This window comes from Calliphora vicina, chromosome 1 (genome assembly GCF_958450345.1).
Source record: "Calliphora vicina chromosome 1, idCalVici1.1, whole genome shotgun sequence".
In the NCBI taxonomy this organism is placed as follows: Eukaryota; Metazoa; Arthropoda; class Insecta; order Diptera; family Calliphoridae; genus Calliphora; species Calliphora vicina.
In genome coordinates, this window is record NC_088780.1 from 165556208 (window position 1) to 165583927 (window position 27720).

A 27720-nucleotide genomic window follows, 5' to 3' on the forward strand; every position below is an offset into this window, starting at 1 on the left:
TTTAAAGGAAATAAACCAGCGTTTTGAATAGGTTAAAACGTAACAATATTTTACATAAATATTCTCTGTTGAGTTTCATTCCTTTTAAAATAAAACTTGTCTTATTTTTTCAATAAATGAATTTTTGTACAAAATTTATTTTTAATACATTTGTTTTGTTGATTTTTTTCTCGATAGGAAACAGGTGATTTAAGGGTTTTATAATTCTGGTTTTCAAATTTCCATACTTTTATTTAAAATATGCTCAAATTTCAGAACAATATTTTCTTTTTATATTTAAATAAATAATATACATATAATGATCGGTTAAAGGAACTAAAAAAAACATATTTTACAATCATGTTTTATATTTAACATTTTTCTTTCGATAATTTCTTTTAAATACAATATTTACAAAAATTTAAATACAACTCTAAGGATGATCTTCAAAATTTCTAGAAAAAAAAACACTAAAACTATAAGAGATACGTACATACATATTTGTTATTGTTAAATTGTACATGAATGAATATGTTTAAATTATTAAAATTCTTACAAATTAAAGTTAAAAATTATGAAGATGATCCTAAGAAAAATGATGGGTATTCATTTAGTCTTATAGTTATTAAAGACTCAATATTGCTAATATTGAATGTACGTGCATGCTGTGTGAATACCCTTAATAATTTAATTATAAAATTTGCCTAGAATTTAAAGATTTTATTTCGTTAAAATATTCTATTTAAGTGGCTAGTGTTTTGGTGCAGGCGTTTGTGGCTGCTGTTGGCGCTCTTGAGTTTGTTGCAATTGCTGTTGTTGTTGCTGCTGCTGTCGCAGATGTTCACTTTGTGCATACAATTGCTGTTGCTGCTGCTGATGTTGCTGTTGTTGTTGCAAGAAATGTTGCTGCAAAAACTGTTGATGCTGTTGACTCTGTTGCTGAAACATTTGACTGTGAGCAAAATGACGATTTTGCATTTCTTGAAAATGTTCTGTCATACGCTTCCTTTCCTCCGCATCCATTTCATGGTCATCATAGTCATCCATATCAATGACTTCATCTTCCTCCTCATCATCCACCTCACCATCGGCCATCTCCAGGTCATCTTGATCTTCGAAACTAGTTTGACTGCTGTCATTTTTGCCCTCATTATCACCAGATTGACTGCCCTTTTGACTTTTCGAATCACTGTCGCCCTCTTGTTGCATGCGCTTGTGTTTGGTGCGACGATTTTGAAACCACACTTTAACCTAGTTGAAGAAAAAATAAATATGTAAGAAGAAAAGCAGTTAGTGTGAGAGATTTTATGATAAACTACGATATTTTTTTAAATAGCTCTCATTAGTTGCTTGGGCATAATACATATATGTATTTCAAAGGCTTTAAATTTTAGCTTAATGCCCCACCTAATAAACTAAACTTTTAAACAATTTACGGCTAATGTTGCTGAACATGAAGAGTGCTGGCTGGAGTTGTGCTTTAGAGTATGTGAAATATTGCCATGTAAATTCTCACTTAATAATGGTAACGTAACGTGATATTTAACAGGCGTTTACCTATATTGGGCAACTGTAATTTTCTACCAATTTAACATATTTTACCTTCCACCGAAACACACACTCTCTCTTACACCCCATTAAAACCGACATACCAGTCATTCTAAACACACAGCCAGGCAAGCAGGCTGACATATTCTTTGGTGGCAGTTGAACTAAGCATAAGGCATTAAAGGGTGTCAGGAGTCATTTCATGACTGTTTGGCAAATTTTTATCCATCCCTTATGAAGCAAAACGGTTTTACTTAAGAAGGGAAAAAGGGGTAGAAACTACTATGCTAAACCTAATAATTCAAGCCACTTAAGCCCAGTTAACGACCAGTTGACATGCAATCACTTAACGGTTGGCAAGAACATTTACTTCACTCTCCTCTGCCTACTTCTGTTCTGATGACTACTAGAGAACTGTGATGATAATGTTTGTTTGTTGTTCGCACAATAAATTGATGAGAATGCACTGTATGGGGGGGTTTAAAATCTAAATTTGCCATTATTTTATGGGTATTTATTGATGGAACTGATACCATTGAGTTAAACAGGTATGTGAATGGAGTTAAATATGGGTTTTATGCCGCCTCCTTTTTTGCAGTGTGGTGTAATTAAGGGAGATCAGCAATGACCAATCTTTGAGTAATTTTGAGATTTTTTTATTAATTTAGAAGAGCAAAATTAAGACAATAAATGAATTGGAGTTTCTAGGACTTATTATATAGTGACTTGGTTCCACATTTACCCATATTTCCTTTTTATAGTTTTATGACACATACCTTCTAAAAAAATTATTTATGGTACTACTCTGCACATACAGCGTAAATTATTTGAGTCTGCTCAGCTCAGATGGCCTAATTTGACAAATTGCTCTATATCGAGACTCACTTGGCCCGTATTTGACCATCATAGGTCAATGTCCCTCACGGGGCTACCTCGGGCTAGGCTACGAGCTCTGATATCAGTGCTCACCAGGCATTGCTTGATAGGTTCGGCATTGAACCCATTTCTGACATGTGAAGGACCTCTTGAGGCCCTGAGCATGATCCTTAGGGTAACACAAAGGGACCAATTTAATGGACCCAAGTGAGCTGGTTGATAACTAGCTGCCTTTATAACCTAACCTAACCTACTCTGCACTTAAGGATCTAAATATCCTTCAAATTTCAAGTCAAATCGGATCAGTCGTAAAGGTATAATTGACTATAATGTAAAACCACAGCATAAAAACAAAACTTTACAGAAACACTTTTTCATATAATTTTAGTATTCAGTGATATTCTTTGAATTATTACAAATAAATTATAATAAAAATGAACTTAAGCCTAATTAAAAAATTTACTTTCAAATTATATAAAATAAAAAGTTCGAATAATTACCAAAAATCTATAAATGAAATTGCATGAGCAAGTAGAATTTGGAATTTTATAAACTTAGATCAGCAGGAGTGGTTGCAGGATAATCTGGGAATGACTAATAGGCATATGGGCAAATCTATATCATCGTACGTGACATTTGCACGCCTATAGAGTGGCGTACAAATACTCGTATTTGCCCGATTTGGTGCTGTAGATCTTGAGTTTATCGATTAAAAACATACTCTGCTCTTCTATTATTAGGTGTAATACTAAAAAAATGCAGGATTTACAATATATGGCGTATCTTATATGTAATTTTGAAGGGTACATATTGGTCAATTTTAGTGTAAACAACAAATTTTTTTTGCTTCGGAAATGTCGTATTTTGTGCCAACAAAGCGTCATATGCAGGAAGTTTTGCTTTACTTCTTTAATTAAAAACAAGTAAGAAAGTATAGACAAGCCCGACCATATGATACCCTACACTGAGAACAGCAGTTTTCTTTCAAAATTAGGTGGTATGTCTTCTTTATATATGAAGCTTATTTGTGTTAAATTTTATTTGAATACCAAAATTTTAAAGAAATCTATACTCGTAAAAATGATTTTCCGAAGTGGGCTTTTTATGGGAGCTTTGACTAATTATGGACCGATCATCACAAAATTTGTTGTAATGACTTTTGTATATATACAGCTTATTTGTGTTAAATTTTATTGGAATACCAACATTGTTTTTAAGAGATTAATGCTGTTTAAAGTGATTTTCGAAAGTGGACCTTATATGGGAGCTATGACTATTTATGGACCGATCATCACAAAATTTGGTGGTGCCAGTTAAGCTTATATAAAACTTATTTGTGCTGAATTTGGTTTGGATAGCAATATAAATAAGATATTTATTAGAGCTTAATTATTTTCAAATTGGGCAATCGTATGGGGGATACCGATGGACCGATTCTAACGAAATTCAATAGGCTCCGTCCTTGAGACAAAAGGAAAGCTTGCTCCAAATTTAGTTGAATTATCATTGAAATTGCGGCCTGTACTTTGATTACAAGGTTTAATCGACTCAGAAAGTGATTCTGAGCAGATTGGTATAATTTAAGGTGTGTGTTGGGACAATATTTTAGCACGTTACAAACATCAGCACTAACCAATATACCCTTCCCACTATGGTGGTGTAGGGTATAAAAAGTGCCACCAAAGCTTATGGTGAATGTGTTTCATCGGTGTGTTTCACGCGGGAGACAAATACCGCCCAGGCCAGCCAAAAAAGTTTGAATTGGTGGCATTACTCCATGAAAATTGTTGTCAAACTCAATAAGAGCTTGCAGAATCATTGGGAGCTACTCAAGCAGCAAATTCAAAATGTTTGCAAGCAGCAGGAATCATCAAAAGCAGGGAAATTGGGTACCATACAAATTGAAGCTGAGAGACCTTGAAAGACGATTTTGTACGCTATAAAAGAAAATCATTTTTGCACTGAATCATTACTTGAGATGAAAACTGGATCCATTACAATAACCAGAAGCGTAAGAGATCGTATGTGAAGACCGGCCAACCAGGCGAATCGAAACCAAAGCCAAATATCCATGGCGATAAGTTAATGCTCTGTATTTGGTGGCACCCAAAGGGTCCTATTATGAGCTGCTGAAATCTGGCCAGACCACCACAAGGAACCTATACTGAACACAACTGATTCATTTGCAGCGAGCATTGCCGAAAACCGACCAGAATATGCGCCCATACATGAAACCGTAATATTCCATCATGACAATGCTAGGCCACATGTTGCAATACCTGTTAAGAAGTATTTAGAATGAGAAAAATTCGTGAGGGATACAAGAAATCATACAGCTGATCATGGGCTTATTTGAGGCCCATTTGTCCATTCAAGGCTCTCAACTGAGATGAAATAGTATTAATTTTAGTTATAAGATTTGAATACTAGGAAGTTAAGGCATTTTCAATAAAGAAATTAAATGTAATAAATAATAATGTGTCGCTAGTGTATAAGTGTTTGAACAAGTCGTCGATATTCCGTGAAGTCAGTTTGGTTCATGTGGTACATCGAAGCACCCAAGTAATTTAGTAGAGCCTATTAGAGATGAGCGATCCCGTGATTTTTGAAGAACGTCGTTCACAGTGAACGTGATTTATAAATCACTGTTCTTTTAAACAGTGACCGTGATAACGTTTTGTCTATGTTAAGCGAAATAACAATTTTGTTAAGAAGAATATATTATATATTATGTATTTTCATTCTTAAATCTGCTCGTATGTTAACCAAAAACTAATATTTTCTGATTTAAAAACGTCTGTTAAAAAAACATAGGAAAATAACAGAATTAAGCAAATGCAACATAATTTTAAGAGAACTAACTGATATGGTACTTAACATTATATTTTATACACTGTTTTGGAGATATATGTAGCGGATTTTCATGCATTTATGTATAAATAAAATTATGCGCCTAAAAATAGACAGTAACTGTTGTTACCAGTGAATGTTGAAAAATATAAAAGAACGACATTAAAAGTACCTGTTACTTTCTCCATTTTTTACCAGTTATTTTTTAAAAACGTTACCAATGAATGTTGAAAAATATAAAAGAACGACATTTAACAGTATGTTGAATAATGTGAAAGGACGATATTAAAAGTACCTGTTACATATTACAGTTGTTCCAGTGATTTTTCAAAAACGTTACCAGTGAATGTTGAAAAATATAAAAGAACGTCTTAAATGTACCTGTTACTTGCAATATTCAGTAACTATTTTTACCAGTGATTTTTCAATCACAATGATTAAATCACAGGTATGGAAATATCGCTCATCTCTAGAGCCTATTGAACTGGGTTTTTATATTTAAGGCCTCACCACTCAATGAAATTAAGGTACTAGATCAAGACTAGCTACTACACCATTTCCAATTGTATTTCAGAAGTTTCTAATTGTATTTCAGAAAATTCCAATTGAATTTCAGAAATTTCCAATTGAAGTTCAGAAATTTCCATTTATATCAGAATTTTCTAATTGTATTTCAGAAATTTCCATTTGTATTTCAGAAGTTATAATTTATTCTTAAAAAGTTTACAATTGTATTTCAGAATTTTCCAATTGTATTTCAGAAATTCCTATTTGTATTTTAAAATTTTCTATTTGTATTTCAGAAATTTCCATTGGTATAGCTATTAGAATTTTCTGAAATATATTTGGAAACTTCTGAACTTCAATTAGAAAATTCTGAAATATAATTGGAAATTTCTGAACTTCAATTGGAATTTTCTGAAATACAATTAGAAACTTCTGAAATACAATTGGAAATGGTGTAGTAATAAGCATAGAGAAATATACATAGAACGGAATCTAGAAAAAAAAACTCAAACAAAAAATTACTTGAACAAATTATACTTACGACTGTTCCTTTTGTTTACACATAGTATTTTTTACTAAAACGTTCTGACCACTTAGGTTAGATATTTGAGAGAAGAGTTTCCGCTCTATTTATATTTCGCTATGGTAATAAGTACTTTATCATTTAGGTCACACGGTCCAATCCTGACACTTCATATAGGTCCTCTAGTACAAGAATTTGTATTTTATTAATGCGTTCCTCATTTTACTTGCAACATTGCAATATTTATTTTATGTCATTTTACTAGAAACCCCCACTGGATAGTTGGTCCTTCGAGTCATGGTAGTCTCTGTACGCCGGGACCCAAAGTAGGGTAATAATGTACGATAGACGGATTAACCCGTCTAGCTCATTCTTACAAGGGAACTTAAATCAACATTATTAAAGGAAATATTTAAAATCTATGATATGGGCCGACGGCATTTTATGACAACTGTTATAACCGACGGCTAAAATTTTCTATATTATTTTTTCTATTGTATTTTGCGTGCCCAAGATATGCCAATTTGGGCTTTTAAATATTTTAGTATGTAGTAAAGTGAGCTATTAATTGGTTTATTGAATTTTATGTAGTTTAGAATTATTCAATTTAATGAACACTTTTAAATTTATTATAACTACATACTATTTTTTTAAACACATTTATTTCTATTTTTGAAATAATTGCAAATTTACCTGAGTTTCTGTTAGACTTAGATTTTGTGCCAACTGCTTGCGTTCAGCTCCAACCACATAGTGATTCTCTTCGAATGCATGTTCCAATTTCAACAGTTGCGTGGGTGAGAATGCAGTTCGTACACGTTTGGGTTTGCGAAATGGCTGCAAGAGGAAACCTAAAACGAAAGATAAAGAAGAAGTACTACTTTGAATTAATTAATTTTTAAATGGTTTTTATGATAGCAACAACTAGAGAAATCTTAAAAAATAAAATCAAGATTTACTCCTACGAAGGAGAATAACAGACATCAGTTTATGTCATAATCATGTCGGTATATAATTCAGTTTAAATGACATAATAAATAAGCGGTGTTTACGTATTAGGCTTATAAGGTGGTAAACGAAGTAAACAATTTTGATGGATTTTGGAGTAATAAATCAATCTTAATAGATGAAAAAGGAATTAATAAAAAACAACAGCTGAGTATTACTAATAATACTAAAAATATTGAATTATTTTTAATGTAATCTTTAAAAAATAATGTTTTTTTGTGCAAAAGGGCAACATTTTCAAAATGTTGCCCTGATTTTAAGCAACAAATTTTGTTAAAACAAAAGTGTACGCCATAACTAAGCATATTTATTCAACTTTTAACTGTTTAATAAGTAAATGTAAAATAATTAATATCTGTGTTTTGTATTTTCCATTTCAGATAAATCTCCGACACTTTTAAACTGAAATCAATTAATATTTTTCACCACAAAACTGCATAAACCATGTAAGTATGCCTCATTATTTATCCATTTGTTAAACAATTATTTGATCATGCTGCGCGAATAATGTCTAAAAGAAATGCTTTTTAATCGAAATGTTTACAAATTATTATTGTAGTTTTTTTTTGTGTTTTTGTGTGTCTCGTTGCTTATTTGCATCCGTTGATTGTTTGCACAATATTTATTATTCTCATGAGCATTCCATATAGCTCCTTGTTAAAGGCAGCAATGAATGGTTTCCTAGAATTTTCAATCAACCAATCGACAAACATCATCAATGCCAATGGTCTCAAAGAAGAAAAGGAAAAATATGCGGCAAATAAGCACAAACAAACAGTAGCCGGGTTGACTTTTTAATGTGTCTTATCAGTATACAAATATCCGCTCAATTGAAATTTTCTTTTCTTCTTAAACGAGAAGAAAAAAAATCTAAAAAAAAAATATTGAAATCCTAAGCGCTGTTTTCGTTACATAGAAACACTGAGCGAAAAAATTTACATTACATTTGCATATTATGATTGAATAAATATTTAGTCAAACTAAATAAATATATCCTAAGATGCCATCTTTATTATCCTTTAAACCCCTGTATCATTCGCAAAGCCGATATCAAGAACTATATTCAAAGGGCTACAACTGGCGCAAATTGGATTTCTGCAGAGTTTCTAAGAAAATGCAACTAATTAATATTAAATTTAGATATATTTCGAGATCATTGATGGTTATATGCGGGAAGTTTTGCTTTACTTCTTTAATTTGAAAAAAGTGCCGCTGAAGTACATCGATTGCTCAATGTGTTCCATCGGTTTCATCGTGCGAAAGATGGTTTGTTCGGTTCAGCAGTGGGGATTTTGACACGATGTCCCGACAGACAAGTCGATAGTGTGCTGGACAATTAATCTGAGGGTTGTGGGTTCGATTCCCGCCAAAGACTCTGGAAGTATCTCCACACAAGCAAAACGCTTCGCAGTTTATGTTTGTTTCTTTAAAAACAAAAGACAAAGATCGCCCAGGCCAGCCATACAAGTTTGAAGACCAAAAATCAATCTTAACTCCATGAAGATTGTTGTCAAACTCACAAGAGCTTGCCAAATCATTGGGAGTTATTCAAGCAGCAGGTTTCATCCAAAAGCATGGAAATTGGGTACCATACGAATTGAAGCCGTGGGACCTTGAAAGGCGATCTTGCATATCCGAAATGATGTTTGTTTGAACGCTATAAAAGAAAATCATTTTCGCACCGAATCATTACTTGCGATGAAAAATGTATCCATTACGAGAGATCGTGAAGCTCTGCCAACCGAAACGACATCAAAGCCAAATATCTATGGCGATAAGGTAATGATCTGTATTTGGTGGGAGCAAAAGGGTCCTATCTATCAAACGCAACTGATTCGTTTGAAGCGAGCACTGGCCGAAAAACATCCAGAATATGCGGCCAGACATGAAACCGTAATATTCCATCATGACAACGATCGCCCACATGTTGTAATACCTGTTAAAAACTATTTAGAAAGAAGTGGTTGGGAAGTTTTGCTTCACCCGCCTTAAAGCCCAAACCTTGCTCCGTCCGACAACTATTTCTTTCGATTAATGTAGACCGCTCTCTCTGGGATACGCTCAGAACAGAGTATCCGAAATTGACTTTCTTGGTCTCAAAAGATGAACAGTTCTTTTGGTTCAGAATCCATAAAATGGGAAAATATCATAGCTCCAATACTTTGAATAAATTTTTATTGTACAAATGGTTTAAAACAAAAGCCAAAAATTTAAAAAAAAATCCCGCATTTTTAAGTCATTCACCCAATATATTGGTTTTAATATATCGGAAATATGATCGAGTGATCTTATGAGAATAACAATGTTTCAATGTTTTACTCTAGTTTATGTAGTTTCGAGTTACGACCGAGTATGTACTTTGCTAGATCAATTATGAACTGCGACGTTAACAAACCAACAATTTGTTTATTGCCACTCAATTTAATTTGACAACTGATTTGTGTTCTGTTTGGTTTTAGTTATGGAAATACTGACTCCTTAATTTAATTGGTCTGATCATCATTAATTGAATATTATTGCAAATATTTTAGAAAATATTTAAATTTATTCAAGAAAATTTATTCATTCCCTTTCATCTTCATTTTCTTCCAGTGTACATTGCAACATTTTTTGATAAAACCCTAAGAAACATTATAAATCGTGATATACTCTCGTTGTAGGCATAAATATGAAGAATATAGAATGCAAAACTAACAACACAACCAAAATCCATTGTTTAAATATGGCAAAAAACTAAAGAAACACAAAATATGAAAGCAAAAAAATAAGAAAAGAAAAAAAAGAAAACATATTTATGAACAAACACACTTCTTAACCAGACCAGAGATCATTCCATTGTTACATTTGTCTGGGCATTTTAAATATAGCCAGTAGACTGTGATGGTGGTACATTGGGTGTTACAGATTGTGGCACGTAAGTGCTGATTGTTGCGTATTTTTTTTATAGATTTTTTTCGTGTGGTACAACAATTGAACCGAAATCAAATTCATTTGCTGCTGATTTGCAAAAACGTCAAAAAAAAACCTGAGATCACAAATTGAATTATATTTTTGTTTGGAGTTAGGGTTGGCAAAGAATAGTTGTAATAGGGTTTAATTTCGTTTGATATTTAAATATTTTTAGATTTTAATTTATTAAATTAAGTAATAGAAGGCGTGTTCAATTTGAGACTACAAGCTATTGAATACAATATACTACAATACATAGAATGCAAGGTGAGATTGATGACAATCTGTTCTCACTGAGTAAACTTCGTGTTTCCCGATTTTCACCCATTTTCATCCCGACATTACATCGTTGGAAAGATCTATGAAATGTCTATCATTAGATATCCATATTGTCTATGAAGTAGTCGTAGTTTTTCTTATATCCCATTTGTGGGCCAATTATCCCAAACGTTCGGTTACTATTTAAATTCGCGAACCATGACTATAGCTGATATATTGAAGTATGGACCATGTCATCATGTCGGAAAATTGATTTCAGCAGACAGCCGGACATGACTATATCGATTTCTCTATCTACAACGATCCAGAATATACATATGTAAATACTTTATGAAAAATTAAAAATGTAGAAATTACAAATGGAATAACAAACATGTGAAGGGTATGATTAATAGAAAAAATTCTGGATTTTGGCATAGTTGAATGGTAATATGAAAGTGGCTACGTCTTGCGCAATACATTTACAATGAATGCTCAAAATTCAATATTTGCAATCTTATTCAATCAACACTCTCTTTCAAAATGATGTTTGATATTTTGAACTAAACTGGCATAACTTGTGAAGATCTATTCATCAATACATTTTATATGCCGACTAGGGTTTTTATCCCGGGAATTCCCGGGACAAATTTCTCGGGAATTTTGCCAATTTTTCACTACCCGTTTCCCGGGATTTTAGTCGGGATTTCGGGAATTAAAAACTGACGAAACTACAAAGAGAACATGTTAGAACTCTATTTTGTTTTAAAAAAAAGTGAAAAGTTTATTTTTTACAATTTTTCGTTTATATCTCGGCAAAAATATACCACTTATTGTTATTATTATTATTTATTTGGGGTTTTTCGAATGAACATTTAAAAATGCCTATGAAAAGCTGCACGATCTAGAAATAAAGGTGAATAATCTTCAATGCCAAGATGGACCAGTGTGAATTATACCACAAAATTCTAATAGAACAAAGTCCTCTACTTTTGATGGCGGCTTACCATTTGGTATTTTCAAGTATAGAATTGATTTTGGTCTTGAAAGGAAACACAGCAAATAGTCCTTGGTAACAATGTCAGCTTTATAATGAGTGTGTTTTACAGATGTTGTATTATAAAAATTCACCTTTGAATCCAATAATTTGGAAAATTTCGATATCAACATAAATTGTATCACTTAACTATTCAGTTAAATGTATTGAATTCATTCCTTTCACTAAAAGGATTATGAAATTTTTTTTTAATTTATTTTGAAAATGATTAAAAGTTAAACAAAACTGAATGAAGAAAAAACATTTTAACTCAATTTGTAGTAGATTTGAATCAACAAAAATTTAATCATTCAAAGTTTGAATAAATTCTGTTATTAATTAACTTAATTAATTCAATTTAAATAAAGCCTTTGAAGGAAGCTAAAGAATTAGATATTGGGAATGGATTTATGAAATGAAAGGCTGTCATTTTTTAATTACGGATTAAGATTTTAGTGAATTAAGCTCAAATTAAATTAATTACTCGGAAGTTCTATATATAATGTCTATAATACTAAGTTTGTATATGAAATTTTGCTATAATATCCATAGTTTACAGTATTATTATATATTTCGGGAATAGCCGGGTATATAGAGACAAATTTTACCGATTCCAGGGAATCAAAAAAGGTCGGGAAATTAAAAACCCTAATGCCGACTTTATTTTAAACAGCCGGACAGTAGATGGTAATTTGGAAAACTCTTGGATTATACAGGTCAACAGCAAAAAAAGGCTTGACTAACCACTATGGATAGATTTTTTTAAAAGAAATGTTTAAGTAAAATTATAAATTTTGTTAGACGTTTCTCCACATAATGATAACTCAAAAAGTGTTAATGCTATGTAATTAAAGTGAACTCAAAAAAGTTGAAATTTACATAACCTTCAATCCATTTATATATGCGTTTTAATCGGTTCAGTAGTTTCGGAGGTATAATAACAAATTGAAGCAAAAAATATATTTTTTACGTGAAAATAACAAATATTTTTGTTTTAAAAAAATCATGAAAAATCGAAAATGGTAGAAATTGTTCAGATTTGTTGCTTTATCGCAAAGCCATATATAATAGCAACAAAATGAGATATCGCTCATAAAAATCGAATGATTCCTTTCGAATTTATTCACAATTAAGTGAATTCACTCATTTTGTTTGATATACATAAAATTGAAAACATTTTCCCCATGTTATGTACAAATTTTCAATTATATATTGCGTTTTAATCGGCTCAGTAGTTTCGGAGTTATAATAACAAATTGAAGCAAAAAAATATTTTTTTTACGTGAAAATAGCAAATTTTTTGTTTTAAAAAAATCATGAAAAATCGAAAACGGTAGAAATTATTCATATTTATTGCTTTATCACTAAACCACATGTAATAGGAATAAAATGAGATACCGTTCATAAAAATCAATGTATTCTTTTCGAATTTATTCACAATTAAGTGAATTCGCTGGTTTTCCCAAAATTTTGAGTTATCATGGAAAAAAATTCACAATTTTACTTAATTTTTTTTTTTTTAAATTGGGACCATAATTTATACAAATACTAGATTTCATTTTATATTTTTCTTAAGTTTCATCAAAGTCGGCCCAAAAATATATAATATTTCACTATCTTTCCATTAGAAATTCCAAATATTGAAAAATTTGACCTTTGACCTTCACGATTTAAGGGTAAACGTTTTCCGATTTTAGGAAAACTTTCAGACTATATTTAAAATTACCTGAAGTATAGTAGTCTGAACAGATTTTACTTAAAATTAATAACAGTAAGGAAATTGGGCTCATTCGCCAAAATATGGCCAAAAAATTAGTTTTTCTCGAAAATCGGAAAATTTATATCGCAGGTACGGAAAAACTCTAGGAGCTATTGATATACTTTTTTCATATTTGTATTCCCTATTATGTTGTTAATAAATCCTCATGTGATGATCAAAAAAATTCTGAAATTTGTTTAACAAAATTTTTAAAAATTTGAAATTGGAGTTTTGAAACTGCCATTAAAAAATATTTTTTTTGGTTATACCTGCGAATAGGTTAACTGTATCCTATGAAGATAAAAACTCATATACAAGTAAATATGGATATATTATAAGTAAGAATAAATTTTTTTTTAATATTTCTCAAAATATGTTAATTTTGTTCCTACATTTCTTGTTCTAGTGGCCTGAGACAAGTTAATGGCCTAGCGATTTTTTAATAACTTTAACATTTTTTAACCAATTTTTGTCTTTTATATCTTATTAGAAAGACAATTACTTACACATTTCGATTATTTTAAATTGAATTGCAAAAGTAATTATTTAATGGCAAACATTTTAAAAAAACTGAAAAAATTTAATTTTTTCCCCTTTGTAAATGCACCTCAAAACTAAATCGAAAGTCGGCACGGGTTGCCCTTATTAGAACAAGCTATAAATTTGTTTGGTGGTATTTTATGTCATTACGAAAGTCAGCGGGTAGCGTTTCAACATTTCAAAAAATTTAATTCTAAGGGACACTTTAAAGCCATGGTAGGAGTTCATATTGTTCAGGTTACAATGATTTTCGTCAAACAACCCGAATGTAAAAAAAGAGCGTAATAGAGCGTAAAAATACACACAATTCATTGAGTTTCTTGATGTTGTTGTGGATATTTTATTTTTTACCCAAAAGAGCACACAAATTAAATGCCTCTTTTTGCCTACCAATGCTCTAAAGTATATGCATTCCGAGCCAAAAGAACTGGTCATCTTTTGAGGCCAATAATGAATCAAGAAAATATTGGATACTCTGTTTCAAAGTGAAGCGTATCCCAGAGTGGGATTCTGCATCGATCGAAACAAACAGTAGTCGGACGGGGCACAGTCTACTACCCAAATACTTCATTCTAAATACTTTTTAACAGGTATTGCAACATGTGGCCGAGTGTTGTCATGATGAAAAATGTTTTAAATTAATTCTTTAGTTTTAGCTAAATATAAATGTGATTTCTTTTCGAATCAGTTGTGTTACTAAATTTATGAATTATCTGTACTCAATTTAAACTTATCTGTTAAATGATTTTTTATATAAACAAATGTTTTTCTTAAACTCTTCCATTTTCCTGATAAACATTTAAATTTATTGGCCCTAACACATGTTCTAGTGTTATTGTTTGCATCTCTGATATTTTACATGACAGTTAAATTATTATTTAAAATCAAATTGAAAAATAATAATAATTAGCTTCAGTTTCTACAAGATTAAAAAAGAGGCATCACCTACTTCATTATAATTAATTCAGTATTATTTGATATGGCTGATTCTTGACTTATTTGATTGACTACCGTCATCACCGCTAAACATCATTTCTCTTTAGTTCTTTTTTTTTAAGATTCTGTTCTTCTGTTGTTTTTTTTTAAAGGTATTTAATAATAATTCTTGGAATTATTAGTTGTTTGGTGTGAGTAGTAACCCCCGAAACCAATGCTTTTAGATCTCTTTGCGACTGCGTTGAGACCCTGCCGTGCATTTGCGCCAGCAGAAGAAGATCGATTGTTGAATAAAAAGGCGTTTCATTGTTTTGCGCCGCTGGAAGAAGAGTTTTTGTGGCAGAGTCAGTTAAAGTTAAATTGAACGAACCTTTTTTAAGGTTTATTTATTTGTTCATATGAGTGTTTTTCAACTTGAATATCAATATACAACATGTTTATAAAATAAAGTGAAATGAAATAAAATCATTTTAATATTATTATTATTATGAGTACTTTCAAATGTGTGCATGATGTTCTATATCCTACACCTTGTTTTCTAACAATTTATTGTTGTTGTTGTTTTCATATTTATGTTAATCCGATTTAACCGACACCTTTGGGAATATTATTACTTTATTCTTATATTCTAATCGTAATTTATAATTTCAAAATGTTTCTTTCTCATTTAGTTTCGTTTTATAATTGTTTGTATATTATTATAGTTTTTTTTTTTATATATCAGTTGTAATTAAGTTGAAATTTAACTATTCCTGGAATTACACACATTCATATGAATTTATTCATTGTTAATTAACATTTACATCATTTAATAGTTCATTATATTTATTCTTGGTATAATTTATTTGAAAAGGGTTTTTGATGAGGAGAGTTGCGTGTTGTATTCTTAATTTAAACAATAGCATTTTCTAAAAGGATGTTTGAAGGCTTATTTAAGATATTAAATTCATTTAGAAAATTATCTTTTATTGTACACATATAAATGCGATTAGTATTTTTAAGTTTTAAGTGCAATCGAATATAATTTCATTTGAATATAAGTGTTTTATAAATAAATAGTTATTCAGGTATTTTAAATATGTAACATAAGTTATTTTGTTTTAAAAATATAACACTAATGTCCATATTTATCGTTAACTTTATGGGAAATTGTTTGTTCTTGCATATATCGAGGACAATATTAGTGCCAATTCGGGTTTATTTCCTAGGGAGAGGAAACTAACACAAAACTTGTCACGTAACTAGTTTCAAAGTTAAGGGATAAATTGACATAAATATCTTAATCTGTGACAGGTCAGGGAACATCAAAAAGCATGTTTTGGATAGTAATAAACTGGTCAAGAAATTTTACAATTCATTGATAAACACAATTGGACCTGTGAATTGGTATGTCCTATTTCATATGTCACAAGACTAGTACATTTAAAATAGTCGATACTAATTTTTCCGTCGCTTTTATTCACATTACAATTACAAATTACATGACTTTCAATAAATAAATACAAATTTCAGAAACTGAGGAGGAAAGAAGAAAATTCTATTCTAATTCTAATTAAATAAAAAAAACTTGTTCTAAATTCAAACGTTGCTGTCCAACAAGGTATGAAATATCAACTGAAACAAACACAATATAAAACAAGTATGAAAGTAAGGTCGGTCAAGCCCGACCATATAATACCCTACACCAAGTAAATGAGTAAAAATATTTTTCTTTTAAAATATCAATAATTTATATTCGTGAGTGATTTTCGGAAGTGGGTCTTATATGGGAGCTATAGCCAATTATGGACCGATCAACATTAGGTCATGTGATTTATGTTATATGAAAGTTATTTATGTTGAATTTTGTGAGTATACCAATATTTTCAAGCGATTTATGCACGTTAAAGTGATTTTCGGAAGCGGGTTTATATGGGAGCTATGACTAATTATGGACCAATCGTAACAAAATTTGGTGACATGAATTTTGTATATATAAAACTTATTTGGAGCTCAATTTGTGGAGATACATTTATAAATTAAACATTTATGACCGATAAAGTACAATTTCGGAAGGTCATTTGTATGGGGGCTAGGTGAAATAATGGACCGATTTCAGCCAGTTTCAATAGGCTTGGTCCTTGGGTCGAAAAAGTAATATGTACCAAATTTGATCGAAATATCTTCAAAATTGCGACATGTACTCTGCGCACAAGGTTTATATGGACAGCCAGCCAGCCGACCAGACGGACGGACATCGTTTAATCGACTCAGAAAGTGATTCTAAGTCGATCGCTATACTTTAAGGTGGGTGTTAGACTAATATTTTTGGGCGTTACAAACATCTGCACAAATGCATAATACCCTCCCCACTATGGTGGTGTAGGGTATAACAAGTAAGAGAGGAATATTCGGCTGTGCCGAATCTTATATACCTTTCACCAAATTATACTTCAATATAAAAATTTTAAATATTTTTAGGTAAACAACATTTTTTTTCAAAGTTGGTTTTTTAATTTTTTGGAAAAAAAAATTTCGAATTTTTTTTTTAAATTTTTTTTTATTATTTAGCGAAAAAAAAATTCGGGTTAAAAAATATTTTTTCCGATTTTTACCCATTGTAGGTCCACCTTATAGACGTCGTTGCAAAGGTCTTTGAAATCATTAGATATCCATATTGTCTATATTAATGACTTAGTAATCCTGATATAGGTAAAAAATCGAGGTTGTCCTGGTTTTTTCCTTATAACTCAGCCATTTGTGGACCGATTTTCTCGATGCTTGAATCGTGTATGTAAGTTATTTTGGGGGCTTCGGAAAGTTGATTTCAACAGACAGACGGACATGGCTTAATTGGCTCCGCTATCTATAAGGATCCAGAATATATACTTTATAGAGTAGGAAAATTATATTGTGGAAATTACAAACGGAATGACAAAGTTATATAAACCCTTCTCACGAAGGCGGAGGGTTTAAAAATATTGCAAATTAAAGCTTTCTGTATTTTGTAATAGTGAACAAGATTTGGAGGTGGAGTTCCCAATGTAAAGTGGGTGGAGCTGTAACATGGTCTAAAATTAAAACTTTATTTTTCACTTTTAGCTGTAAATAACTGAACGAAATCAGATTCAATACATATCCTTAAGACGAATATGATCTGGGCCATTCGTTAGATATGGGCATAAAACGTTGCAAAGATATTGGAAAAATCGGCTTAGCAGAATTCGCGGAGGCAGCCACACTATTGAAACTGTGGATGAATGGGTACGTCAACAAAGAAAAATGTTCACTTTAAAGTCACTGTTTGGTGTGAATTTTGAGCTGACTGCCTCATCTGTCCATATTTGTTTGAGAACGATGTCGAATTGATCTGAATAGGATGACATTTGGTTTCAACCGGACTGCGATACACAGCTCATGCTCATTTGGACAATTCAGGGCATGGTTGAGGAGATGTGAACTGACTACCAAGAAACTTTTTCTTGTGGGGTTTTCTTAAGTCATAGGTCATGCGAATAATCCTCAAAGATGTGCCAGAGTCATGGAAAATTTAAAATTTCGGGTGCGCGTTACATAGCAAAGCCACGGCGGCCTCTGTCATACATAATGGCATCGATTCAAACTAATAAAAAATGTCGATGATATCTCACACACACTTTGTTTTATTTAAATTTAAATATAGGAAGCACTTAAAGAAAGACCATTTAAAGGGGATAGTCTAGCTAATGCAATTCAAAAATTGTCCGATTCTTTTTATTTTATTTGACTTGATTAATTTTTTATCGACTGTAAAAAAACAAAAAAAAAATACAAAAAATTACATAATTTGTAGTCAATAAAACAACAATCTTTAATAATGAATAATTTTGGATTCAGATCTTTGAATTTTGTAGTCAAATACGATTTTTATTTTTTACTGGTAAAGTGTTCCATTTACTTTTTCCTATTTTTGAGTATTTGAGAGAGAAATTTTACTTTACTATCTCGTTGCAAGTATTTACTGGGAACAAGGAAAACAAAAATTAAAAAAAAAATAAATCGGCAATAAATGTGCTAATTAATTGTTATAATATCTCGTAGCACATCGTTTCAAATCTTATATAAAATTAGTAGTGGTATCTTTTTTAAACAATCATTTAGCATAAATACAGTTGACAATAATCTATTGTAAATTCCAAATTACCATCACAATTTTTATTGATCTGAATATATAAAATCCGACAAACTTTGGTTGAATTTTAAATACAAAAATTATTGAATAGATAATTTTTGTATTTAAAGTTCAACCAGTAACGAAAATTGTATATTCAATTATTCAAAATTATCAAATTCAAAACTCAAAATTCTATAGAAAATATCAGAAAATTTTGTTTTTTAGCACATGAATACTTCAATTATAAAATAATTGAAACCAGTTCAATATGGGATAAATGTTTGAATTGAAATATAATTTTTTCTGTGTGGTAACTTATTGCTATTATCGACAATAAAACAACCTTAAAATCCCCGAAATATTTTTAAATATCCCCAATAAAAACCTCAGTCCACAAACGAAATTATCTGACCCCAAAAACCTTACAAAATCTCCATCTTTGGGGAAAAATCCCCAAGACTGGCAAGCCAGACTGGGAAAGTAAAAGAACAGAGCTAATTTAATTTAAATTGTGAAATAAAAAAACCAAAATTTTTCATCATGACAAAGCATCGGTCTATTGATAGAAAGCATGTATCCAACGTCATTATGATAACCTGAATTCCAGGGACTTTATTTCTAAATGTGAAATGTTAGTAATTTAGAAATTTTGTTCTAACAAGAAATCGTACAATTCTAAGGGCATCAAAATGACAAAGGACCGTTGGTAGAAGTTTGTTAATGCTCAAATATAATATTGAAGAATTCATATTCACGAAACTTGTTGTGAATTGTTAAGTCAGGACATTGTGACAGTCGAATTTTGTAAAAATCGAAAATATTGCAACGTTTTAAAGTTAAAACATAATTGCCAAATTCACAATTGATGTCGCAGTGTTGTAGCATTGTATGTCATAAATATTTTTCAAACAAATTTTTCGAAACAAAAACAAAACATTAATAAAAAAAATTACGACATACAACGATACGACACCAATTGCGAATTGGGCAAATGATTTTGAATTAGTATGATACAGAAACACGACCGGAAAATTATGTTGAAATTTTTATATGTAAATCACTCAGTTTACAAATAATTGTTGAGTGTTTCTGAATCAGGCCCTTGTTTCGACAAAGTCTGTTAATATATTGTTAAAATTTTAAGCACAAATTAAAGAATTTTTGTATAACTAACTAAATTTTATTCCATTATTAGAAAAACACCTTAAAAAACGGAGACGCCTACTGGTCTTAGTTTCTTCTTAAAAAGGGTTCAAATATTGCTAAATATAATTAATGATATTTTCCTAAAATATATCAATTTTAAATCAGCTGCAACGTTAAAACGCCCTTTATTAGAAACAGATAACTCTTTTAAGAAGGAACTTACAAATCAATAAATATTCAATAGATCTCTCAATCATACCTATATTCAGTTTAACTATCAGTTAAATTATTATTTTTCTTTGAAAGTATCTCCCCTATTTCAAAAAATAATTATATATTTGCTGTTCTAAGACTCTGGCAGTGGTAATTTCCAGTGTTCTTTGTTAATTAATGGAAAATACACATTCATCAACGTTTAACTCTTCAATGAGGAACAACTACTAATTTGATGTGACTGATGTTATAATAATAATTTAAACGTAATAAACATTATCATCTAGTTAAAAATGTGCACAACACACACAACAAAAACAAATAAAACTTATAAAAATAATAATAATAATAAATGATAAAGTTTAAACCAAAATACAAACACGTAACAGCCAAACAACCAACTAACCAGCCACAAAAAGATCTAAAAAGAACAAAAATTAACAAACGAACGTATAAAACGCAATAAATACACCTTGTGTTGCGTTCTAGTGTGTTTTTTTTGTATTGTTGTTTTTATTGTTATTGTATCTTTGGCGTGGCGTACTGGCAGCCACAAAATAGAGTATAAAACCTCAATTAAAAATGCATTAGTGCTTGCTCGAATTGCCTTGTGATATGAAGAGCATGAACAGCAAAAAAAATACAAAATACTCTAACAAAAGCAAAAAAAAAATTAAAAAAAGATGAGCAGCAGCTAGAAAATGAAGTGTTTTTTTACAGAAAAGTTAGATGTGCGTAAAAACATACTTGAACTCATTTATAAACACAAATATAAACATTACGTTATTTATACGTGGTTTCATTTATAATTATGTTAAATTGTTTTATAATATATGATGCACATTCTCGTGTAAATATTAGTTTAATTATAATTAAATGAAAATCCTAAAACCTTTCATTCACAAAACTTTTTAACGTGACTAGTTCTAAAGTTACAGTGACCGGTTGTAGTTCTAACAATTTATATAAAAGTGACCTATAAAAGTGACAATATCATAGTCACTGTAATTATTTATGTATATGATTGTGGTAACCATAATAAGATTAAGATTAACATGATTGTCGCAAACATATGTTGTTCTCAGATTATGATATCCATAAAAATACTTATTTACTGCAATCATATATAGATTGCTACAATCATGTGCATCGTAACTTTACCATTTTATTGTTACCGCAATCATATAAAAATGTAACTACAGCCGTCCAATATATTGGATTAAGAACAAAATGCGCGCCCTGGACTACGTAAATATATTGCAAAGCATAATGCTTTCATTTGCTGAGGAAGAGATGCCCTTGAGGTGGGAGTTTCAGCAGGACAATGATCCGAAACACACCTCAAAATTGGCAAAGGACTGATTTGCTGTCAATAAGGTACCGCTTATGGCATGGCCTTCGCACTGGAAATTAACCCAATAGATCACCTTTAAGGAATGCTCAAATGGAAACTGGAGGGCTTCGGCCCGAAAAATAAGGATGAATTCCACAAAAAATAAAAAATGTGACTCTAAAAATTTAATTCTTTTACCCGTTTCTATTATTTTTTTTCTAGTAAAAATAATGACTTTATATTGTTAGTCATATAATGTATGTATTAGTTCTTCCAAACATCTCTGAATAAAACCCAATAAATTAAAATATACTGTTACGAAATTGTACTTGAATTCAAATATAACGATTTTAACGGCTGATTTAAAATTTGCATAATGCTTTCAAATAGCAGTGCCTCTCAAACTGTAACATATCTGTGGGCTATTTCAGTTGACTATTTATCGTAAGTATGGCAAGGCTGTTTGCTTCGACCGTATATTCGAATTCGAATATTCAGTTAAAGAACATTGTAGAAAGTACACCGCAGATGGCGTATGTATAAGAAAGCTCTAGAATTTACGAGCTTTGACAGTTAAAGAGCAACCTAGAGTGCAGATGGCAGAGATTGCAGTCGTTAGTGAGTTTATCAGAGACGCTTTTCGAGTAAACATCAACTGAGTGCCTTAAAGTGTGCTGTATTTTTCAAGTGAATTCGTGTACATTATAAAGTGTGTCTGTATTTCTGCGAATTTATAAAAGTGTATAAAAAACATTGAGTGACTATTTAATTCTGTGGTTGTTGTACATTTTAAATAAATAAAGAGTTGTTACAATTTTCAAACTACTAAACGGCTTTTATTTGCAACCAAAAGTATCCGGTTTATTTAAAGGAAATAAACCAACGTTTTGAAATGGTTAAAACGTAACAATACAATAAAAGCTAAATGAACAAATGAACTACAATATATGCTATTTAGTTTGCAATATTTTTTTTTAGAAATTTGTACATTTTAAAATTTATTTCGCTTTATTTTGAAGAAAAAAATTTTATAATTTTTCAGTGGTGTAGCTTCTTTTTTTATAAACTTTATTAATCATTTTAGTCAGACCAAAATTACTGTTAACTTTAAAATACTTTTACCGAAATAAGTCAAACTACCGTTACTATTTAATAGCTTCGATTCGGTAGCCAACCGTATGTCAGATTTAAATTTAGATCCAGATCAACAATCTAAAGTTCTTATTCATAATACACAGAGAAAACAGATTCGTGATAGCAATCGAATTTGTTTCCAATCGAATGATTCTACCTTAGTCGACGTATTTTACAGTTGTGGCTACAAAACTTTAGAAGGGGTAGCAAAAGTTTGATTGCTTTAACCGAAATTCTTCATTATCAACTGACTATCTGTTGACAGAACCGAAAAATGCTTTGAGTGTAACCGAATCATTCGATTGGCAACAAATTCGGTTGCAATTACGGATCTGATTTTTCTGTGTATAAATGTTAAAATTAGTTTTATGTTTCTAGTCTGTAAGGATTTTTTTGTATCCATAAATACAAATAAAAAAAATAATCAAATTTTAATTTTATCTTTATAAAACGAAAATTACATACAAATTTGTTTATGAATATGGGAGTAAATTAGGGTTCCTAATTTCCGGGACTTTTTCCTTTCCCGGGAGGAAATTAAAAAATCATTTCATTCCCGGGAATTTTTTACTATAAATTATACATAAAACCAGAAATTTTTTTTCGAATAAATTGTCCTATAATTTTACGAACGCTTTAAAAGAATATCTATACTTGATTGTTCAATGTTGGTCCAACCTTTTTTAGGTTTTCTAATTTATTAGTTATATTTCATTAGTATACTGATGGATCAATGGATATTATACTATTATATTCATATTATACTATTATAGGTTTAATTTTTTTTTTTAAAGTTTGCTCGATCTTTTTTTTGTATTTTATATATTATGGGCCTACGAAAGGTCGAAATTTGTTTTTAATATATGACGTATATTTGCGATATAATTCTAAAGAAAATAAAACAAACCTGATAATAATTATTTCGTCCCTATAAAAAGTTACACGCATCCAAAGTTGAAGCATCTTTTTATATACATATATCGAATTTGTATGCGTGTTTTTTTTAAGTTTTTTCCCAAAAAATCTCCATATTTTAATTAACTAATTTTCTTCGTGGCTATATACACTTTTCTATGATCTGGAAAGAGAACTTAATGCAAAAACGTATAAAGTAAAATTTGACTAACTTAAGCAGACATTGTAGCCCCCAGCCCTATCCAAACTTGGCCAATTTTGAAACAAAATTTTAGGTTTGAGTAAAAAATTCTAAAACGCAAAGCACCGATCCTCAAAAATTCATCATATTTGTATAGCCCTATATATTTTTTATACACATGCAAAAAGTTTTTACTATCATACTGTAAATAACGTCAAAGTGGGCTATTTTCTAAAAAAAACTCAGTTTTTGGAACACATTTTCCCCGTTTTAGGAATTTCGATGTTTGAGAACAAAGAATGGCAACATTAGTGATGCCATTGACTTAAGAACATTTAGATCTATATTACTTCCAAATTTTATTGTGATGTCTGTAACTGTTCAAATTTTACATTAATTCAAAGTTTTTATTTTTCTTAATGGAATATCACCATTTTATAATATCGTTAGTTTTTAGGGTAAAATACGTCCGAAAAAACACAAAATTAATTCATTTCACTAAAATGTCAATCTACAAGTCATAAGGTTTCCACCGATATCAAAAACTTATATAAAAAGCTTTCATTTACTCTTCAGAAGCTTCACATACCATGCCCACTTTCAAAAATTTTAATGGTTTTTCATAACTTGCATCAAGCCGGTCTTGCGTGATCAAGATTGGATAAAGTGATGCGCCCGGATCATACCGATAATGATTTGCCCATTCTTCGTTATTCCAGCACAATAGAGAAGTATACACTCGAACATAAATTTTTAACAAACTATTTTTGTTTTAGAGTCAAAAAATAGTAAAAAAATAAAATTTGTATGCTACAAAGTGATTTTTGACAGCTATTTAGAATGCCTAGATATGTTCGGATTGCATTGATATGTTCACAAGAGTTGTTCAACTTTACCGTAGCTACAACTTTGCTAAATATTGTTATTGAAAAATTAGAAGTCCCAGGAAGTTATTCTAAAAAAAGTAAAAAATGTTTCTTCCTATATTTTTTCAACAAAAGTGCACGAAAAAGCTATTTTTTGGTAAAAAATTTTAAAAAAAATTTGTTTGGCGGATTCTTAGCTATATTATTGGCATATAAAGTTGAGCCGTATCACAAAGTCTGAATTAGCTGTTAACCAAAAACTGATTACACCTTTTTTAGAGGCCCCACTGATTTTCAGAAACTTTGGGGGCCCATAAAAAAAAATCGGTCACCAAAATGGACAAACTGAGTATAGGGTTTTACTACCCTTTGGTAGTAGAGTCGAACCTATACTGTCATGATCTTGTGTTTTTCCAAAAGTCTTCATTTGTTGCATAGTGTTATGGGCCATATACTCTGCCGACATTAGAAGATCAATATGTAGAACAAAGTTGAATTTCAGTCAGTGTTCGGTTAAAATTAGGCTGGATAAAGTCATGGACCGATATTTTCAATATCAAACAAACCTTATCAACAGAGATTATTTGTGGAAAGCCCTATCGTGTTTGCTACAGACAGACAAAAATGAAGACCCAGAATATATTTACATTTTGGTTATACAACCAATATTTCGATATGTTACAAACGGAATGACAAAATCAATCCATCTTTTTTGATATAAAAAAATAAAAAACCTAAAAATATAGCAGAAACAAGCCCTAGAGCATTAGTTTCGATTAGACCGAATATTGATTGGCGAATGCTAAGTTAGGCTAATGCATGACATGAAGTTATATAGTTGTAAACAAGTTTGTATTATTTAAGTTATCAATGTTTGTCGTGCAACGTAATGTCTAATGTTTTCTAAGATACTAGTGATGAACTCTTTGGATATAGAAAATTTATTTACTGTCAAGTAAATACTATTTATTATTTGGGGAATATCGATATTGAATAACAAACACAACAACACTCCTTCAGTTTGTGATACCAAATTCCATTACTGAACAATTCCTGATAAAGTTTCAAATATGTTTGTACCAATATTTGCGGAACATTTTTGATTCGAAAAATTAAAATTTTTCCATTTCTTTTTAAATATTTTGTCAATCTGGAAATTCAAGTTACTTATCTAGACAATTACTTATATCATATTACCAATTAGCATAACAAAACAACAATAGTTTTCAAACACTGAACACACATGTGAATAAGTAAATTTATCTAACCGAAAACTGAAGGCAATTATTGTAACGTTTTTTGTGTTTTTTCTAGGCTAAAGTGATGAACAACATCTCTTTGGCTGTTTATTTGTTAGGTGTAGTATTATCTATTATTATGTACTCAGAGAAAACATTTTTATAATGACGCTTAAACAATTTAATTAAAATGTAATTAATTTCCGAACATTATGTAAAAACTGGGTTGGGTTTGTCTATATTCCGACAGACAGACAGACAAACATAAATACGTTAATGTTGCTTATCATTTAGAATTTAGTTTTTATTGTTTTGTATTTTTACCTGGAAAACGATGTGAGAATATGCGACCGTGACGACTTAAAAGCCAGGGATACAAGGGGTAAGTATCCCTGATCAGATGGGGATTACCAAACGGCGGATGGTGCGGTCCATGAGGTGGAAATATACCCAAATGATGGGTGTGCATGAGATGAGGTGGTAGATGGGGTGGTGGTGCTGGGCCACCTGCATGAGGTGGTGGCGGTGGTATGTTTGAACCAGCTGGATTATGTTGTTGTTGCTGCTGCTGCTGTTGTTGCTGTTGATGATGGGCCAATACTGCAGCCATTTGGAATTGGGCCGCCAATAAATGGGGATTTGAGGTGGCGGCGCCAGGTAGTGCTGGATTATTGGGAGGAGGTGGTAGTAAACTGGTGGAAGGGGGATGATTAATGAGTGGTGAATCTTGGGGACTATGTAGGGGTCTTATTAGTGGCATATTGGCAGGAGCAGGTAAAGGAAAGGGTCTTACTAAGCCCGGGGGCAGTTGTGTTATAAATTTTCTCTGCTCATCTTGTGTTTCACGTGGAGAATGTAGCGGAGTAGTCGATCGACTGCTGGCAGCTGGTGCAAGATCATTTGGTGTGGGTGATTGGGTGTGTTCACGCAAAGGCGAAGTGTTAAGTTCATGGGTGGGTGTTAGATGGTCCGATTCTTGGCTGGAGGATATCACAGGTGATTGTCGATGTTGAGAAGATGTGGGTGATATGCTTGATTTAATATCCCTAATAGAATTTCTTAATTCTAAAGGTTCCACCACAGACAAGCCACTATCGCTGGAGAATCTTACTGGACTTGTACAGGTTCTCTTAAGGGGCTCTAGATTAGGGAGTATGGCTGAATTGTGTGGGGGACCATATTCCACATTACGGAAGCTATCTTTTACGTTTCCTCCTCCCCCACCACCGCCCACTAGCGCATCTATACTAAACGCTAGTTTGGGTTTAGTGTTTGAGCTCGAGTTTGTGTTGGTAGTGGAGGTAATGGTATTGGTTTTGGCTGCTGCTGCATTGGCCGACGGATTTGTTATTTTGTGAGCTACAGCGAAAGGATTAATCGGCACCAAAGGCAGCATAGTTAAGCGTTGCTGGGTACACGTGACCATTGGCAAATTTATGAGAACAATTCTAAACCAGTTGGTAATTTAGAAAATAATTTTTTTTTTTTTTTGTAAATTTTTTTTCACTTTCACACGCGTTTTCCAAAAATATTTTCAACGTTTTTGGCACATTTTAAGGGAGTATTATTTCTAAACAGTTTATGTTTTATTTAAAATTATCTTTGATTGCTTTAAACAATGAAGATGACAACCGCCGCTTAGATGCGATTTGAATTGAGTTTGACTTTTAAACACAGTTTTGTTTAAATATTTTATTTGAAACTAGTTTACACTAATGGAGCGTAACCGTTTTGCTTCAATTGACAAGCTGTTAACGCCATTATCTATTGCTGAGCGTACAGTATGAATACAA

General features: G+C 31.2%; 1 protein-coding gene across 1 annotated transcript; it reads right to left on the minus strand.

The window, feature by feature from the left end:
- Positions 1–729: 729 nt before the first annotated feature.
- Positions 730–27323, minus strand: E5 (empty spiracles homeobox protein E5). Its single transcript, XM_065504066.1, has 3 exons — positions 26252–27323; positions 6977–7134; positions 730–1230 (listed from the first exon to the last, which is right to left on the minus strand). Exons 1-3 carry the CDS (start codon positions 27321–27323, stop codon positions 730–732), a joined length of 1731 nt encoding a protein of 576 aa, XP_065360138.1.
- Positions 27324–27720: the final 397 nt, after the last annotated feature.